The sequence below is a fragment of the Salmo trutta genome, chromosome 1 (assembly GCF_901001165.1).
Source record: "Salmo trutta chromosome 1, fSalTru1.1, whole genome shotgun sequence".
NCBI classification, from domain to species: domain Eukaryota; kingdom Metazoa; phylum Chordata; class Actinopteri; order Salmoniformes; family Salmonidae; genus Salmo; species Salmo trutta.
The window spans coordinates 64,577,677-64,597,281 of record NC_042957.1 but is presented as its reverse complement, the minus strand read 5'-3'; the positions used below and the strand labels follow the sequence as shown (position 1 = coordinate 64,597,281).

The 19,605-nt window shown below is 43.8% G+C and overlaps 1 protein-coding gene across 4 annotated transcripts in view; it reads left to right on the top strand.

Annotated features, from left to right (window-relative positions):
* vwa3a (von Willebrand factor A domain containing 3A) overlaps positions 1 to 18,631 on the top strand; it is a 30,516-nt gene extending 11,885 nt beyond the window's left edge. For 2 of the 4 annotated variants that reach the window (XM_029770926.1, XM_029770935.1), the window contains exons 9-32: positions 380 to 488; positions 619 to 681; positions 794 to 928; positions 1,040 to 1,178; positions 1,456 to 1,559; positions 2,335 to 2,415; positions 2,672 to 2,766; positions 3,881 to 4,000; positions 6,283 to 6,357; positions 8,698 to 8,881; positions 9,226 to 9,421; positions 9,969 to 10,039; positions 10,312 to 10,500; positions 10,876 to 10,966; positions 15,291 to 15,392; positions 15,531 to 15,628; positions 15,825 to 15,977; positions 16,205 to 16,313; positions 16,478 to 16,622; positions 16,945 to 17,089; positions 17,307 to 17,458; positions 17,543 to 17,660; positions 17,847 to 17,944; positions 18,025 to 18,631. In XM_029770926.1, the coding sequence (XP_029626786.1) occupies positions 380 to 488; positions 619 to 681; positions 794 to 928; positions 1,040 to 1,178; positions 1,456 to 1,559; positions 2,335 to 2,415; positions 2,672 to 2,766; positions 3,881 to 4,000; positions 6,283 to 6,357; positions 8,698 to 8,881; positions 9,226 to 9,421; positions 9,969 to 10,039; positions 10,312 to 10,500; positions 10,876 to 10,966; positions 15,291 to 15,392; positions 15,531 to 15,628; positions 15,825 to 15,977; positions 16,205 to 16,313; positions 16,478 to 16,622; positions 16,945 to 17,089; positions 17,307 to 17,458; positions 17,543 to 17,660; positions 17,847 to 17,944; positions 18,025 to 18,085 (2,833 nt within the window). In that variant the 3' untranslated portion in view covers positions 18,086 to 18,631. The remainder of the gene's footprint in view (positions 1 to 379; positions 489 to 618; positions 682 to 793; positions 929 to 1,039; positions 1,179 to 1,455; positions 1,560 to 2,334; positions 2,416 to 2,671; positions 2,767 to 3,880; positions 4,001 to 6,282; positions 6,358 to 8,697; positions 8,882 to 9,225; positions 9,422 to 9,968; positions 10,040 to 10,311; positions 10,501 to 10,875; positions 10,967 to 15,290; positions 15,393 to 15,530; positions 15,629 to 15,824; positions 15,978 to 16,204; positions 16,314 to 16,477; positions 16,623 to 16,944; positions 17,090 to 17,306; positions 17,459 to 17,542; positions 17,661 to 17,846; positions 17,945 to 18,024) is intronic. The other 2 variants (XM_029770943.1, XM_029770952.1) reach the window with 2 other exon arrangements.
* The last annotated feature ends 974 nt before the right edge of the window (positions 18,632 to 19,605 follow it).

Here is a 19,605-nt window from a genome sequence, read left to right as displayed (position 1 = left end):
TTGGGTTGTACACTATCTACACATTGGGTATTATGTATTATGAATGGACTAATTAGAGAGCAGGGCTAGGATGACCAATCAGAGAGCAGGTGTATGACAATGTCATTATTATTATCATGTCATTTTTAAGGGACAAATCAGAGGGCAGGGTTATGATGACCAATCAGAGAGCAGGGTTATGATGTCATTGTGAAGGTACCAATCAGAGAGGAGGGTTATGATGATGTCATTTTGAAGAGACCAATCAGAGAGTGGGGTTATGACGATGTCATTATAAAGAGACGGATCAGAAAGTTATTCTTACACATGACAAGTAACAAGTCCCCTGTGTTTGATGATAGTACCTCCTCCTCTAACTTCTCTCCTTTCCTCTCTCTAGCCCTGACCAGACCTCAGATGCCCTCTTTGATTACGTAGGACAAAGCATTTTGGGAAGGGCGTTGTTGATCCATGTGGTGTCCTACTGTAGCGTTAGCCATCTGACCATTGTGAGTCAAACTGCTGGACCTTCAGGTCACCAACAATCATGTGTTTTTATTAATAGAGGGACAAATTTACTAAACTTTCTAACCTGTGAAAAGTTTGGTCAATGATTCACTGTGTCTCTGCCTCAAACAGGCAACTGTAAAGAGACTAGCTGAAGTTACACGGGGACGCCACCACATCTTCTCAGCTTCCCTGGTAACCTGTCTGTCCTGACTGTGCTATTTGGGTTTGTGTTTTAGTGTGTTGTGGTCAAAAAATAACTTTCCCTGCTGTTTGTGTGTGTGGTGTGTGTCTGTGTGTGTATCAGGGTGTAGTGGACAGCAGTACAGATGTGGAGCTGCTGTGGACAGAGATCAAAGCAGCCAGAGAGCTGCTGGGACACACTGAGGCCCTGCGTCAGGGACGGCTGGGGGACATGTCTGTCACTGTGGTGGGACAACAGGTGAATGGACTCTGTGTGTGTGTGTCAGTGCTGGTGTCTGTGTACAGCATTTTTTTTGAACATCTAACATAAACCTTTTAGTGAATCTTTCCTCTTACTGTACTCCCCCAGATTTCCACAGAGTTGGATAGCTTTTCACTCTCTCCCTCGCTCCCCAGACCACCCAATCACAATGTCCCCCTGAGCATCAAGCCCCCAGGTGTCCAGCCCAGCTCCTCGGCTGATTGGCTGAGGAACCATGGACTGAAAGGTAAGTGCTCTAGGTAGAAGTTACACATAGGCACAGATCTAGAATCAGCTTACCCACTTTTATCCTAACCTTAACCATTAAAAAGGAACAATACAAAACTGACCATAGATCCGTGTTAAAGTCAACTTCATTCTACTCTAAAAGTAACTGTGGCAACCAAGTATTGATTCCAAAAGCCATTGGCCATGACAATAATAGATTCAGATTGAAACTGAATGAAGCCTCTGTCCTAAACTCTGATGTTGGATGTATTATCTAATCCTCTCTCTGCCTGTAGCTAAGAGACTGGGGCTGTACCAGGTTCTGTCTCCCAATGCCTATTCTCTACTGGAGGGGTTTGTTCCTATCCTGAACAAGTCTGTCAGCTCAACAGTCCATGAGGTACTACTGTCTGTCTCTTCTTTCTTATTTCTCCTTCTAGACTGTTTTCTTTTCTCATTCTCTTGTAATGGCCCAATAGTCGATGGTTCATGAGGTATCACTGACTGGCTCTTTTTATCTTCTGCACACAGTGCTTTCTCTCATTTTCTTCTGGCTCTTCTTTTTATGGCCAGGTCACAGTACAGGATGTACCACTCTGTCAATCCCTCTATCCCTTTCTTTCTTTCTCTTTGCTTTTCTCTCTTATCTCCCTGTCTTTTGATGTTCCAGTCAATCTTAATGTGGTCCTTGACCAAACCTCTTTAGGTGGTGCAGAGGAGTGGAACCCAATGCTTATTAGACTGGGCATAATGAACTAATATCAGTTAATCAATGCTACTTTATCAATTACTCTTCCTAGTTTAGTGATCTTTCATTCTGTCTGGGCAGGGGAGGACTTGGAGGAAAATCATTTAGAGTAATTGCGTCGGTCTCTCTTGGTTATTAGTAAGCTTTGTATTTACGACTGTTCTCTCCTTTTTCCTTTCTTTTATCTCAAGTGGGAGGATGGGAGGTTGCTGATATGTCTTAGCCTGGTCAAACAGACTGATCACTGTGCTCACGTTTCGTTTCAAGTGAAACAGCATGTCAAATCAGACAGTTTCCACCAGGCTAGATATGTCTCTAGTCTCTTGTACTTTTCTAGCTGTGAAATAAAAAACCTTTGGTCACAAACAATTATGTTTATGAATGTATTTGTCCTGGACTTCCTCCTTCCATGTTGGATCCTACCCAGAAGGCCATGGTGCAGTTTGAGTGGCATGATGGAACGGTGAAGAACGTTCATGTGGACTTGCCCTTAATCTACCACTACCAGGTGGGTTCACCAGTCAGGATGTGATGTCAGAAGCACATGATGTCTTGTCTGTCTTTTGATTTGATTATTAGTCTTAGTCTAAACCTTTCTTCTCTTCCTGACCAATAAAAACAGTTATCTTCTCACTAGTGTAGGTGTGGTTATAGTGATGATTTTCTCTCACCTTTCGTCTGTATCTATCTCACCCATAACCCCTGTCCATCCTGTCTTTCTCTCTTCCATCCCTATCACTCATCCCTCTCTTTGTCCCTTACAGAAGCAGCTGATGTCTGCGGTGGCTGTGTTGGAGAGGAGGGTGCGGTGGCTGAGCAGTGGGAGCAGGCAGATCTGGGGGACAGTGTGTGAACAGAGGTACTGTAGGACGCTGGGCTTCTCTCCTCTCACACACAGCTATAATGATGTCCATTATCTCTCTAGCCTGTGTCAGGGGCAGTTATTTTCTGTCACAGTATACAGATGTAGGATCTTCATTTGTTGCTGAGAAATGTACCTGTACAGCTGGAAATGTAAACTTGTAGTGTATTTGAAGTTTAAAAATGCTTCTAAAGTCCACTTTAAAATGACAGACTGGATTTGCCCTAACAAAACATGTATCAACCCCTACACAAAATGTCAGTTAATTATAATCTACATAATAATTCACATTTCCTATTGCTTCAGGATTATTTTCCTGCTGTAGCAAACTGGCTCAAATAAAGCAGTTTCAAAGGTCCACCAATCTCTCTGTCCCTCTTTCTCTCTCGCTCTGTCTCTCTGTCTCTCAATTCAATTCAAAGGGCTTTATTGGCATGGGAAACATATGTTAACATTGCCAAAGCAAGTGAGGTAGATAATATACAAAAGTCAAATAAACAATAAAAATGAACAGTAAACATCACACTCACAGAAGTTCCAAAAGAATAAAGACATTACAAATGTCATATTATGTATATATACAGTGTTGTAACATACAAATGGTTAAAGTACAAAAGGGAAAATAAATAAGCATAGATATGGGTTGTATTTACAATGGCGTTTGTTCTTCACTGGTTGACCTTTTTTGTGGCAACAGGTCACAACTATTGCTGCTGTGATGACACACTGTGATATTTCACACAGTAGATATGGGAATTTATCAAAATCGGGTTTGTTTTAAAATTCTTTGTGGATCTGTGTAATCTGAGGGAAATATGTGTCTCTAATATGGTCATACATTGGGCAGGAGGTACTCTCTCTCTTGTCTCTCTCTCTCTCTGTCTCTCTGTAGGGTGGTGACTGTGGTAGACATGTCTATGATGATCTCTGTCTCTCTCTGTCTTTCTGTCTCTGTCTCTCTGTAGGGTGGTGACTGTGGTAGACATGTCTATGATGATCTCTGTCTCTCTCTGTCTTTCTGTCTCTGTCTCTCTGTAGGGTGGTGACTGTGGTAGACATGTCTATGATGATCTCTGTCTCTCTCTGTCTTTCTGTCTCTGTCTCTCTGTAGGGTGGTGATTGTGGTAGACATGTCTATGATGATCCCTGGCTTCTCTCTCCACATCCAGCATTCCCTCAGGGTGCTACTGGAGGAGCAGCTGGCCAACAAACACAGCTTCAACATCATTGCGTAGGTCACACACACACACACACACACCACAGGAGGTTGGTGGCATCTTAATTGGGTGGGACAGGCTTGTAGTAATGGCTGGAGTGGAATTATTGGAATGGTATGAAATACATCAACCACATGGTTTCTGTGTGTTAATGCCATTCCATTCGCTCCGTTCCAGACATTATTATGAGCCGTCCTCCTCTCAGCAGCCTCCACTGACACACACACACACACACACACACAGACGCATGCAGAAACACACACACATATACAATCACCATTTGATAGCACATTGAGCTCACATGAATCCAATCACAACGCTGCATGTTCTAATCGTTGATAAGACACCTCTTTGACATGACAAGCCTGTTCACTCCAACACTCTCTCACCTCCACTCCCCCAATCTCCAGTTTATCCATGTGTGATTTGCTTACGTTCTGCATGAGAATAGATGTAATTGATTTGGTTGTCAAAGCCTCTCCGTGCGTTAGCACGTCTACCTGCCTCGCAGACCGTGACCTCACCTCACCACATACGTTTTCAACAGACATTTGCATGATGGGATGTCTAATAGAGTTAATAGAGTGGAATGACTCACTCTAATAAGAATCCAAATTATCCCTGCTCATTCTCATTGAGATAGAGAAAGCCTGGGGTCATAGGTAATTGTCGGAGTTCAATCTATTTCTAATGCAGATTGGATGCGGTATTGAAATATAGAGTTGTTACTGGAATTGAAGTGCATATACTGTATGTGGATGGTGTTTCTGTAGTATGTGCAGTACATTGCAGAGTACATTGTTGCATGTTGTGATCCCTAATCTACTCTCTCGTTGTTGTCCCTTCACTGTCAGTTGACAAGGTTACAATGGAGTTGTATGGTTGGTTGGTTGTGGCATCACCAGCACTCAAGTTTCACGTTTTATAGTCACGTGTACAAGTACAGTGAAACGCCTTTCTTGCAAGCTCTTTTCCAACAACGCAGTAATCATTATCAGTAGTACTATAAAATAAAGTAGAACAAAAGAAAATAGAAATAAGAAGAATATGAACAAGTAAGTAAGCTACTGTATGTATACAGGGTCAGTTTAGGGTCAGTTCCAATACCATATTTACAATGTGCAGGGATACTGGAGTGGTACAGGTAGATATGTAGGTAGATATGTATAGGGGTAAGGTGACTAGGCATCAGGACACATGATAAACAGAGTAGCAGCATCGTATATGAGGATTGTATGTTAGTGTGTGTGTGTGTGTGTGTGTGTGTGTGTGTGTGTGTGTAGAGTCAGTATGAATGTGTGTGTGAATGTATGTGTGTGTGTGTTTTTGTCTGTGTGTGTGTGCAGAGTCAGTATGAATGTGTGTGTGTGTGTAGAGCCAGTATTAATGTGTGTGTGTGTGTAGAGTCTGTGTGTGTGTGTGTGTGTGTGTGTGTGTGTGTGTGTGTGTGTGTGTGTGTGTGTGTGTGTATAGAGTCTGTGTGTGTGTGTGTAGAGTCAGTATGATTGTGTGTGTGTGTGTGTGTGTGTGTGTGTAGAGTCAGTATGATTGTGTGTGTGTAGAGTCAGTATTAATGTGTGTGTGTGTGTAGAGTCTGTGTGTGTGTGTGTAGAGTCAGTATGATTGTGTGTGTGTGTGTGTGTGTGTGTGTGTGTGTGTGTGTGTGTGTGTGTGTGTGTGTGTGTGTGTGCGTGTGTGTGTGTAGAGTCTGTGTGTGTGTGTGGAGTCAGTATGATTGTGTGTGTGTAGAGTCAGTATGATTGTGTGTGTAGAGTCAGTATGATTGTGTGTGTAGAGTCAGTATTAATGTGTGTGTGTGTGTGTGTAGAGTCTGTGTGTGTGTGTGTGTGTGTGTGTGTGTGTGTGTGTGTGTGTGTGTGTGTGTGTGTGTAGAGTCAGTATGAATGTGTGTGAGTCCCTGTACTGTATATTTTCACTCTTTCTTTCCTTCACCCCTCTACTACGTGTTATAGTTTTTAATATCAGTCCTCCACATCGCTTTGATTCAAGTTGGCATGTGGCGCCCATATCTCTAGAACTTCTTCACCTTTAACATTCTTCATTCCTCAGTTTCAAGTTGTCATCACTCTCTCTCCTCCGTTTCTTCCCCACTATCAGTCTGAAGAAGACATATCCTGTCCTCTCTCAGATCAGTTGTACAAGTTTGACGGAGTTTCTTTCTTCTACCATATAAGACGTTGTTTCAAGGTTGTCATTGTGTTCCTCTCTGTAGTACTATACAGTGTGTAGAATAATAACTCCACTGTGTTCTACTTGTCTTTCTCTCCTCTAACAGGTTCGGCTCAGCTGTCAGAGCTTGGAGGGAGAGGTTGGCCCTCACCTCTCCAGAGAACCTGCAGGAAGCCTGGCAGTAAGTTCCTTGAAGTGTGTGTGTGTGTGTGCATGTGTAAGCCTGGCTGTGAGGCGGTCTGATGTTTCTGTATGGTGTCTCTGCTTTTGAGGGCTCTTTGCTGTTCTCTCTCTCTCTCTTTCTCTGGTCTCTAGCTCTACTTCAGTAGAGAGGCAGTTCTCTGCCTGTATGGAGACTGGAGAGATTTCACATAGTGCTTTAGTCACATGCTATGCAGTGACGTCTTTCAAAAGTATTTCAAAGTGTGTGTGTGTGCGCGTGTGCGTGCATGTATTTGTGCATCTGTATCAAATCAAATCAAACTGTATTTCTCACATGCGCCGAGTACAACAAGTGTAGACTTTACCGTGAAATGCTTACTTACAAGCCCTTAACCAACAGTGCAGTTCAAGAAGAGTTAAGAAAATATTTACCAAGTAGACTCAAATAAAAAGTAACACAATAAGAATAAAAATAACGAGGCACCGGTACCGAGTGTGGGGGTACAGGTTAGTTGAGGTAATTTGTACATGTAGGTGGGGATGAAGTGATTATGCATAGATAATAAACAGCGAGTAGCAGCAGTGTACAAAAGGGAGGGAGGTCAATGTAAATTGTCCGGTGGTGATTTTATTAATTGTTCAGCAGTCTAATGGCTTGGGGGTAGAAGCTGTTGAGGAGCCTTTTGGTCCTAGACTTGGAGCTCCGGTACCACTTGCCGTGCGGTAGCAGAGTAAACCGTCTATAACTTGGGTGACTGGAGTCTCTGACAATTTTATGGGCTTTCCTCTGACACCACCTATTATATAGGTCTTGGATGGCAGGAAGCTTGGCCCCAGTGATGTACTGGGCCGTTCGCACTACCCTCTGTAGTGCCTTACGGTCAGATGCCGAGCAGTTGCCATACCAGGCGGTGATGCAATCGGTCAGGATGCTCTCGATGGTGCAGCTGTAGAACCTTTTGAGGATCTGGGGACCCATGCTAAATCTTTTCAGTCTCCTGAGGGGGAAAAGGTTTGGTTGTGCCCTCGTCATGACTGTCTTGGTATGTTTGGACCGTGATAGTTCGTTGGTGATGTGGACACCAAGGAACTTGAAGCTCTCAACCTGTTCCACTACAGCCTCGTCGATGTTAATGGGGGCCTTTTCGGCCCTCCTTTTCCTGTAGTCCACGATCAGCGCCTTTGTCTTGCACACATTGAGGGAGAGGTTGTTGTTGTCCTGGCACCACACTGCCAATTTTTTGACCTCCTCCCTATAGGCTGTCTCATCGTTGTCGGTGATCAGGCCTACATCTGTTGTCATCAGCAAAGTTAATGATGGTGTTGGAGTCGTGTTTAGCCACACAGTCGTGGGTGAACAGGGAATACAGGAGGGGACTAAGTACACACCCCTGAGGGGCCCCAGTGTTAAGGATCAGCGTGGCAGACGTGTTGTTGCCTACTCTTACCACCTGGGGACGGCCCGTCAGGAAGTCTAGGATCCTTAGCTTAGTGATGAGCTTCGTGGGCACTATGGTGTTGAACGCTGAGCTGTAGTCAATGAACAGCATTCTCACATAGGTGTTCTTTTTGTCCAGGTGGGAAAGGGCAGTGTGGAGTGCAATTGAGATTGCATCATCTGTGGATCTTTTGGAGCGGTATGCGAATTGGAGTGGGTCTAGGGTGTCCGGGAGGATGCTGTTGATGTGAGCCATGACCAGCCTTTCAAAGCTCTTCATGGCTACCGACGTGAGTGCCATGGGGTAATCATTTAGGCAGGTTACCTTCACTTCCTTGGGTACAGAGACTATGGTGGTCTGCTTGAAACATGTAGCTTTTACAGACTCTGTCAGGGAGGGGTTGAAAATGTCAGTAAAGACACTTGACAGTTAGTCCGTGCATGCTTTGAGTACACATCCTGGTAATCAGTCTGGCCCAACGGCTTTGTGAATGTTGACATGTTTAAAGGTTTTGTTCACATCGGCTACTGAGAGCGTTATCACACAGCCATCCACAACAGCTGGTGCTCTCGTGCATGCTTCAGTGTTGCTTGCCTCGAAGCGAGCATAAAAGGCATTTAGCTCATCTGGTAGGCTCGTGTCACTGGGCAGCTCGCGTCTGGGTTTCCCTTTGTAGTCCGTAATAGTTTTCAAGCCCTGCCATGTCTGACGAGCGTCAGAGCCGGTGTAGTAGCATTCAATCTTAATCCTGTATCGACGCTTTGCTTGTTTGATGGTGTGTGTGTGCATTTGCGTGTGCATGTGCCTTTGTGCATCTGCGTGTATTTGTGAGTGTGCGTACAAGCATGCTTGCGTGTGTGTTTGCGTGGCTGCACACGGAGGTGTATGGCTCTGACCATGTGTCTCTTTCTCTCCTCCAGGTGGGTCCAGGGTTTACAGTGTTCAGGGAGCAGGAACACCTTGGCTGCTCTGAGGCTGCCTCTGGAGGGGGACCTCCATGGGGTTGGGACACCCCCCCTCTCTCCCTCTCCTCTTCTCCCTCCATCCCCCCCTCTCACCCAGGGCCTCTACCTCTTCACCAGCGGAGTGCCTGACCAGGAAATTGTATGACACTGTCCTGGCAACAGTTAAATCAATTGGTGATGATGACTCATGATGGTGAACATTAGAACTGGTATTGGAAGAGCTGATCTGAAATCATCCCAACAGGGCACTATAATAGAGACATGCTTCAATCTGGTGCCCTCTGCTGCTGGAAACGAGTTAATGCACTAGCTAGGTGTCACTGATATACTGTGCCTACATATTCATATGCCCATGCTTGTTGTCTGGCAGCTGTACGTTTCTATGAACATGTGAATACATTTTTTATAAAAAACCCACATCTCTCAAAAAGTCAAATGAATGACAATCAATCCAGAACAAGTCTGTTGTTGCTTTGTCCCCAGGCAACGGTGTCTTCATATGTGTCAGAGTGCTGCAGTGGCCGGCCTCTACGTCTCCACATCTGTCTGTTGACTGGAGAGGAGACAGAGGGACAGACAGAGGCACAGACTCACCATGCCACCAGGGAGGAGACTGCGGGGGCACTGAGGGAACTGGCACAAGCTGGCAACGGACGCTTCCACTGGATCAGTGAGACAGGTACGCCAGAATTCACACACACACAATATTCATGAAGACTTCAAAAAGTGCTATGGAAAAATAGATTACTCCACTATCAAGTGGCACCTTGAAGAAATGAGCGCCAGTGATGACAGTAGAAGTAGAAACACTTACCCACCACAGAGGTGATTACTTCCTGGAGGGGCTACCAGCCAGCTGTGTGAACCCACTTATCCCCCATCTAATGGTCTATTCAACAGTTACTCCTACTAAACAGTGTGTGTGTGTGTGTGTGTGTGTGTGTGTGTGTGTGTGTGTGTGTGTGTGTGTGTGTGTGTGTGTGTGTGTGTGTGTGTGTGTGTGTGTGTGTGTGTGTGTGTTGCATGTCTGTCTGTGTGTGTGTATGTAGGCATGTTGCCTGTCTGTCTGTGTGTGTATATGTATGCATGTTGCCTGTCTGTGTGTATGTATGCATGTTGCCTGTCTGTCTGTGTGTGTGTATGTATGCATGTTGTGTGTGTGTGTGTGTGTATGTGATGCTGGGTGGAAACCCTGAGCCCTGGTCTGTCCTGTTCTCTCCCTGCAGGCATCCTGGAGAGCGATGACATCACTGCTCTGATTGGAGAGATGGAGAGGGCTGCTAATTATTGGCAGAAGGTGAGATTGGAACAGCATGGGGAAGGGAGAGTGCTAAACAGCAGCAACAACAACGACTTACACACAAATCTGTCCTAAACTACTCAAAACATTTAGATTCAGATACTAGTCATATGTATTGACAACATACTGTAAGGTATTCTGTTTACATTATTTTAATGGAAGAAAAAAATATTCAACCACTTTAACATTGTAAGACTGGCATTGCAAATCTATCCATTGCTAGTTAAAGGATGACCTCTATCTCTTTGTATTTCTGTGTGTGGCTCCAGAGCGCCATGCTGGTGGACTCCCTGACCCAGAAGTCTGACTGTAGGTGCCCAGGGGAGGATCTCTCTCCTGGGGACAAAGCTCCGGCCCAGTCCCCCCTGGCCTGGAGACGCAGAGACAGACCACTGCCCCCACCGCGACCCACTGCACTCACCCTCGCCAGGCTGGTTAGAGCACACATACACACGGATGTACGAACACACACACAAACACACACAATAATATTTTCTCCTCTTTGTCCTCTCTCATTTCAACATCAAACAACACTTTCAACATTTCTTTCTCAACTCTCAACTAACAAACAGAATATCAGATGAAAGATTATTTTAGAAATGCCTCATCTTGGGCCGAGACAAATTAGGATGCTAATAAATATGGAGTGGATGTTATAATGTTTTGTATCGATGCTACATAAGACCGCATGAAAGCATTTATGAAGATTATATAAACATATGTAGGGCATTATGACGCTTTATGTCATGCAAATAAAGGTTTTATGAGTGCTTTATAATGCATATCACCACTCCAAGTAAAGGTTTACATACGTTTTTATTTTCTGCTGACAGCAAATGAAGGAAGGCCGAACAAACGAGCATTCCTCCTCTCAGAAGGCTCTCGCATGGCGTCCCAGCAGTGCCACATCTGCTATCCCACCGGGTGAGTCAGCATTCTAGCCTGGTTAAACCAGACTGAATCAGTTTTAATGCCAGGCTGGAAGTTTACCAGCGGTATCTAGGTAAACTTCCCCCGTGGGTGACTGGCAGTTCAGTCGAGTGAAGGTTGTATCTCAGGTGAGTCTCAGGCAGGGGCTAGAGCAGGGCCCAGTTCATTAGGCACCAAACAGAAACAAACGGTCTAAAACATGGAATGCCAGACAGAGCAACTGTCACCTTTCTGTACCACAGCGAGTGCAGTAAGTACCAGTTCACTGCTGCTCCTGTCCCAACCCCAGTCAAAGTGAGTGCCAGACTAAAAGTTAATAAACTATTAAACAAATGGAGGATGGCTCCAGTTCATCAAAGTCCTGTACATGAGGAATTAAATCCATGTTGGGTCGGTAAGGAGTTACCCGTATTTCCAACGGGTATGTTGACCTTCCCTTTATCTTTCTCTCTACAGATGCTTTGTGTTTTCAAGATGCTTTTAAAGATGTGAAGAGTAGACTAGTGCTTTGTCCCAAATGGCACCCTTTTCCCTACAGTACCAGTCAAAAGTTTGGACACACCTACTCATTCAAGGGGTTTTCTTTATTATTGCTATTTTCTACATTGTAGAATAATAGTGAAGACATCAAAACTATGAAATAACACATGGAATCATGTAGTAACCAAAAAAGTGTTCAACAAATCAAAATATATATTTTTTTGAGATTCTTCAAAGTAGCCACCCTTTGCCTTGATGCCAGCTAAGCACACTCTTGGCATTCTCTTAACCAGCTTCATCAGGTAGTCACCTGGAATGCATTTCAATTAACAGGTGTGCCTTGTTAAAAGTTAATTTGTGGAATTTCTTTCCTTAATACATTTGAGCCAATCAATTGTGTTGTGACAAGGTAGGGGTGGTATACAGAAGTTAGCCCTATTTGGTAAAAGACCAAGTCCATATTATGGTAAGAACAGCTCAAATAAGCAAAGAGAAACAACAGTCCATCATTACTTTAAGACATGAAGGTCAGTCAATCAGTCAAAAATTTAAAGAACTTTGAAAGTTTTTCAAGTGCTGTCACAAAAACCATCAAGCACTATGATGAAACTGGCTCTCATGAGGACCGCCACAGGAAAGGAAGACCCAGAGTTACCTCTGCTGCAGTAAATTCATTAGAGTTAACTGCACCTCAGATTGCAGACCGAATAAATGCTTCACAGAGTTCAAGTAACAGACACATCTCAAAATCAACTGTTCAGATGAGACTGCATGAATCAGGCCTTCATGGTCGAATTGCTGCAAAGAAACCACTACTAAAGGACACCAATAATAAGAAGAGACTTGCTTGGGACAAGAAACACGAGCAATGGACGTTAGACCGGTGGAAATCTGTCCTTTGGTCTGATGAGTCCAAATTTGTGATTTTTGGATGTTCTCCGCATGTGTGGTTCCCACCGTAAAGCATGGAGGAGGAGGTGTTATGGTGTGGGGGTGCTTTGCTGGTGACACTGTCAGTGATTTATTTAGAATTCAAGGCACACTTAACCAGCATGGCTACCACAGCATTCTTCAGCAATACGCCATCCCATCTGGTTTGCGCTTAGTGGGACTATCATTTGTTTTCAACAGGACAATGACCCAAAACACACCTCCAGGCTGTGTAAGGGCTACTTGACCAAGAAGGAGAGTGATGGAGTGCTGCATCAGATGACCTGGCCTCCACAATCACCCGACCTCAACCCAATTGAGATGGTTTGGGATGAGTTGGACTGCAGAGTTAAGGAAATGCAGTCAACAAGTGCTCAACATATGTGGGAACTCCTTCAAGACTGTTTGAAAAGCATTCCTCATGAAGCTGGTTGAGAGAATGCCAAGAGTGTGCAAAGCTGTCATCAAGGCAAAGGGTGGCTACTTTGAAGAATCTAAAAGATATATTAAAAACACTTTTTTGGTTACTAGATGATTCCATATGTGTTATTTCAAGGCGTTGATGTCTTCACTACTTTTCTACAATGTAGAAAATAGTAAAAATAAAGAAAATGAATAGGGGTCCAAACATTTGACTGGTACTGTATACAGTGGTGTAAAGTACTTCAGTAAAAATACTTTAAAGTACTTTTTTGGGTATCTGTACTTTACTTTACTATTTATATTTGTGACAACCTTTACTTTTACTTCACTACATTCCTAAATAAAATAATGTACTTTTTATTCCATACATTTTCCCTGACACACAAAAGTACTCGTTACATTTTGAATGCTTAGCAGGACAGGTAAGTGGTCAAATTCACACACTTATCAAGAGAATATCCCTGGTCATCTCTACTGCCTCTGATCTGGTGGACTTACTAAACACAAATGCTTTGTTTGTAAATGATGTCTGACTGTTGGAGTGTGCCCCTGACTTTCCGTAAATAAAAGAAACAAGAAAATGGTGCTGTCTAGTTTGCTTAATATAAGGAATTTGAATAATTGATACTTATACTTTTGATACTTAAGTATATTTGAGCAATTACATTTACTTTTGATGCTTCAGCATATTTAAAACCAAATACTTTTAGACTTTTACTCAAGTAGTATTTTACTGGGTGACTTTCACTTTTACTTGAGTAATTTCCTATTAAGGTATCTTTACTTTTACTCAAGTATGACAATTGTGTACTTTTTCCACCACTGACTGTATATCGTGCACTACTTTTGACCAGAGCCCTATGGGCTATACAGGAAATAGGGTGGCGTGGCATTTGAGACACAGCCTAGCAGTCACTTAGGTCTTGTTTTTCTCAGTAATGAGGTTTCTCCCCTTGTGCATCACCACCCCATCAGCCAGGGTTAGGGATTCTCCCCTGGTACATCACCACCCCATCAGCCAGGGTTAGGGATTCTCCCCTGGTACATCACCACCCCATCAGCCAGGGTTAGGGATTCTCCCCTGGTACATCACCACCCCGTCAACCAGGGTTAGGGATTCTCCCCTGGTACATCACCACCCCATCAGCCAGGGTTAGGGATTCTCCCCTGGTACATCACCACCCCATCAGCCAGGGTTAGGGATTCTCCCCTGGTACATCACCACCCCATCAGCCAGGGTTAGGGATTCTCCCCTGGTACATCACCACCCCATCAGCCAGGGTTAGGGATTCTCCCCTGGTACATCACCACCCCGTCAGCCAGGGTTAGGGTTTCTCCCCTGGTACATCACCACCCCATCAGCCAGGGTTAGAGATTCTCCCCTGGTATATCATCACCTCGTCAGCCATGGTTAGGGATTCTCCCCTGGAACATCACCACCCTGTCAGCCAGGGTTAGGGATTCTCCCCTGGTACATCACCACCTCGTCAGCCATGGTTAGGGATTCTCCCCTGGTACATCACCACCCCATCAGCCAGGGTTAGGGTTTCTCCCCTGGTACATCACCACCCCATCAGCCAGGGTTAGAGATTCTCCCCTGGTATATCATCACCTCGTCAGCCATGGTTAGGGATTCTCCCCTGGAACATCACCACCCTGTCAGCCATGGTTAGGGATTCTCCCCTGGTACATCACCACCCCATCAGCCAGGGTTAGGGATTCTCCCCTGGTACATCACCACCCCATCAGCCAGGGTTAGAGATTCTCCCCTGGTATATCATCACCTCGTCAGCCATGGTTAGGGATTCTCCCCTGGTACATCACCACCCCGTCAGCCAGGGTTAGGGATTCTCCCCTGGTACATCACCATCCCGTCAGCCAGGGTTAGGGATTCACCCCTGGTACATCACCACCTCGTCAGCCAGGGTTAGGGATTCTCCCCTGGTACATCACCACCTCGTCAGCCAGGGTTAGGGATTCTCCCCTGGTACATCACCACCTCGTCAGCCAGGGTTAGGGATTCTCCCCTGGTACATCACCACCTCGTCAGCCAGGGTTAGGGATTCTCCCCTGGTACATCACCACCTCGTCAGCCAGGGTTAGGGATTCTCCCCTGGTACATCACCATCCAGTCAGCCAGGGTTAGGGATTCTCCCCTGGTACATCACCACCTCGTCAGCCATGGTTAGGGATTCTCCCCTCAGTGTAATGAATGAAGGATGACTCGGCTCTATTTTTGTCCTCTACTAAAACATTGCCCGTTTACCTCAGACTAGCTTTCTTGTTGTTATTATTGTTGTTATTTTTTATTTTTGTTTTCCCAGGGATACACACATGAGATGAATCGTTGTGTTTTAATAATACAAAACTGCAATGTTTTTATAGTTTGTATACAAATGATGAGTGTTTTATTCAAGTTTAAATGATTGTATGATTGATATAGCCTTTTATTAGTTAGCTTGTTTGTTTGTTGTGTCTCCTTCAGTACAGCCCATGACTGGTTGGGGTCCAGTAGAGACTAAAGCCAAACAGAAGAAGCCTTCTCAGGTCTCCCAGTCTGTGTTCTACCTGGAAGATGGTAACTTGGGTAAGAGTGTGTGTGTGTGTGTGTGTGTGTGTGTGTGTGTGTGTGTGTGTGTGTGTGTGTGTGTGTGTGCGTGTGCGTGTGCGTGTGCGTGTTGACTTTTTGGTTTGTGATTGTATTTTCACTCATGTCTTGCCCTAGGTGTGGTGTTCAAGTCTTACCCCAAACCTAAAAGTGTCCGAAAGTCCATCCCCTTAGTGACTCTGCCAAAGCAGGAAGAGATCTGCTCGACCAAACGGGTGCAGTATGAGATATGCATGCCAATCATCAAGTCAACCAATCAGATTGATCTATTCATCTAACATCAGCCGCCTTATTTAAATGCTCTAATTATAAGTCACTCTGATAAGGCAATGTGCTAAAAATGTGTGTGTGTGTGGGGGGGAGGGGCCAAGATACATTTTTTCTCATATGTCTCTTGGCCCTGACCTGTAGTGGCTGAAGAGGTTCAGTATTAAGAGGCAGAAGCTTGACATCTATAAGCTGGTGTCTGGACCTGACTGTACTCATCATAAGAAGCTGGTCCCCTCGGTCCTCAAGAGAGTGTCTGCCAAATACTGCTCCATCTTCCCCAGTGTCCACATCAACGTGAGTCAGAGGAGAATGGCTTCAATAACATCTTTTGGCATGAATACAAATTAAAATGCTAGCAACTAAGTTCAAGTACGAGTACAAATGTCCAATGCGGCCAAATGGTGAAAAAAGAATTAGATTTGATTCTAAATAATAAAAATATCAGGTTATCCAACCAGCTATCTATCCCCTCCCATGCTGGTCTGAGCCTTCTGTCTCTCTGTCTGTGGTTGTTGTTTCAGGGGATGGTGAAGCACCTGCAGCTGACTCCAGGAGAGTTAAAACAGTACCTTACTCAGACTGAGAGACTCCTGCTGCGCTACATACAGAGGCTGCAATGGCTGCTCTCCGGTATGCCTCTCTCGCTCTATGTCTCTGTCACTGTAGCTTGTCTGTCTCTCTCTGTTCTGGTCATTCTAATTATATGGTACCAAAATACTGAAATATCTATGAATGCCTGATTGAAGGTTGAAGAAACCCCAGTGTCTGGCTCCTTCCGCTCACTTCCTCCCCAGGTAGCAGGCGTGTGTTTGGGGCGGTGCTGGAGAGGGAGGTGTGTGTGCTGCTGGATGTGTCCGGCTCCATGGCTCCCTGCCTGGGGGAGCTGAAGACCAAGCTGGCCTCTCTCATCTGGGAACAGCTGCATCACAACACAGTCAGGTAAACTAAACCTAAAAAGCTTTGCTTACCCCTGGACACTTCCACTGTTGACTATCCCAGAAAAATAATGAAAAAGGAACTCTGTGTTGGCCTCGACAAACAGGCTCATGTTTCTCTTTCTATCCATCTGTCTATTTCATAGAGGAAAATTACAGGCAATGGTGACAGTAGAAATATAAATAAAATCTTATTCTAGTTCTGTGGTTGTTTCTACTGTAACTTAGGTTCATTATGTTCATATAACCATCTCACCCCTGCTACACTCACACCCATTGGTTATTGTCATATCTAACCCCAGACCCCCTCTCTGACTGTGTCCCAGGTTCTCTCTGCTGGCGTTCTCCGAGGGGGTGAAGGTGTGGCGTCCGGCACTGCAGGAGCCTACAGAGGAGGCATGCCGCGACGCGGTGCAGTGGGCATATCAGCTCAACACCCATGGGGGAACCAACACTCTGGAGGCCCTGCAGGTGACGGGTTTAAGTAATAACTGGCTATGTCATGTTATAACCTCCGTATGTATGTTGCCCAGACTGGCTGAGGGTTTGAGGATAGTGTGGGCCTGTACCTGCTTTTCTTGGTACATGGCATATGTCATGTTAACCAATTATGTTTATATATGTCATGTTATAACCTCTATTTGTATGCTCCTTGTCATGTTATAACCTCTGTATGTATGCTCCTCAGACTGGCTGTGGGTTTGGGGACAGTGTGGGCCTGTACCTGCTGAGTGATGGGAAGCCAGATTCCAGCTGCAGCCTGGTGCTGAAAGAGACAGAGAGACTGACCACAGGGAACCACATTACTATCCACACTGTCTCATTCAACTGCACAGACAGGTCTGACTATATGATTGATTGATTTGTACATTTCATCTCTTACACAATGACGCTCACTATGACCCTCTATTACACTTCTGACAGCTCAGCCAATGACTTTCTGAAGAAACTGGCCCACCAAACTGGGGGTCGGTACCACCGTTGTCATGACAATGTGGATGCACTCAGTGGGCTGTTGGAATCGGGCCTTAGGGATGGAGACGTGAGTAGACGCACGCACAAACACACGTACGCATGTATACACACCTGAGCGTCATAACCTCTGTGCTATTAGTCAAACACTGAACCAGCTTTCCCTGTCTCATACCAGTCAGGGGTACAAAGGATGAGTACACAGTAGAGACAGATATTCAAGTTTGAGGGCCCTATTGTGAACTGATTCCAACAGGAACCTACCCTGCCGGTCCTCGAGGGAGATGACTTGAGGAGACTGGCTCAGGAAATTGACAAACTGAGACATTTCCGGAAGAAGGCACAGGGCTTCAGGTTTGTCTTACAGTGAGCAAATGGGTTCAAGTTTGCATAAAAACTGTTGTCCATGACTGACCTTCACCTGTTTTTGACAGGGAAATCATATTGGAAAAGAAGAATCCAGAGGAAACAACAACAATCAACCAAACAGACTAGATTACTGTAAACCCAAGAATTTGACTTCAATGATTTTATATACACATTTGTAATTCCGATTTTCAATGACTAAATACATGAAGAATGTGGTTGTTAAGAGATTAAAACTGGTGTGCATGAATTTTGTCGGATTAACCATATACTGTATACAGTTCTATTTGACCTAATTTGGGTGTGCAGTATGCTTTGTTCAGAGTGACAAACCTCTGCTTTTCTTAATTTAAAACTAGAATGCTTAGTTGCTACATCCATGTTTTTCTTATAAATTATTTCTATATATACCCATTGATTCTTGAAGAATATTATATATAAACGCCTCATGAGCTTACTTCAACTGTCATACCCATCAGAAAGCTTGATTTACTTCAATGTTTGTAAAAAAAAAAAAAGTAAATGTGAACAAACACTGTATAGCCTAAAGAGGCAGGGCTGACCGCTTTGGTATTGTTTCTCTAGTTTGAACTAAGAACAGCTAATAACCTTATTGTGTTATATTCTTTCTATGTACCAATGAACATATCGGCATGAATAAAACAAATGATTCCATGATGTCTGTTATAAATAATATGAGCATGCCTAATATGAACATGTCTAATATTAACATGTCTAAAATGTCTAATATGAACATGTCTAATATTAACATGCCTAATATGAACATGTCTAATATGAACATGTCTAATATGAACATGTCGAGCATGTCTAATATTAACATGTCTAATATGAACATGTCTAACATGTCTAATATGAACATGTCTAATATTAACATGTCTAACATGTCTAATATGAACATGTCTAATATTAACATGTCTAATATGAACATGTCTAATATGAACATGTCTAATATGAACATGTCTAATATTAACATGTCTAATATGAACATGTCGAGCATGTCTAATATTAACATGTCTAATATGAACATGTCGAGCATGTCTAATATGAACATGTCTAATATGAACATGTCTAATATGAACATGTCTAATATGAGCATGTCTAATATGAACATGTCTAATATGAACATGTCTAACATGTCTAATATTAACATGTCTAATATGAACATGTCTAATATTAATATGTCTAATATTAACATGTCTAGCATGTCTAATATTAACATGTCTAACTTGTCTAATATGAACATGTCTAATATGAACATGTCTAGCATGTCATACATCTTTATTAGGTGTAATGAAGGTAATAAACACATAGAAGCACAAAAAAACTACAATAATATCGGACACCATCAGACACCTACTTACAGCACCAAATCATCCCACATTTCATCAGGATCTTTGTGTCAAAAGGACATTTTTGACAAGTCAACACGGCTTCATACTGTTCACTTCCCAAGCACTGGGTCGACACACATGACACATTACAATGAAAGAACGAGGGTTGGGAAAGCTTTCCCAGTAAATATGACATTTGAAGGGATAATGTGCAGTTGCTACATCCATTTAGGACTTGTAAATTAATTATATGTACCCATTGATTCTTGAAGAATATAACTTCGAAATGTCCAATTA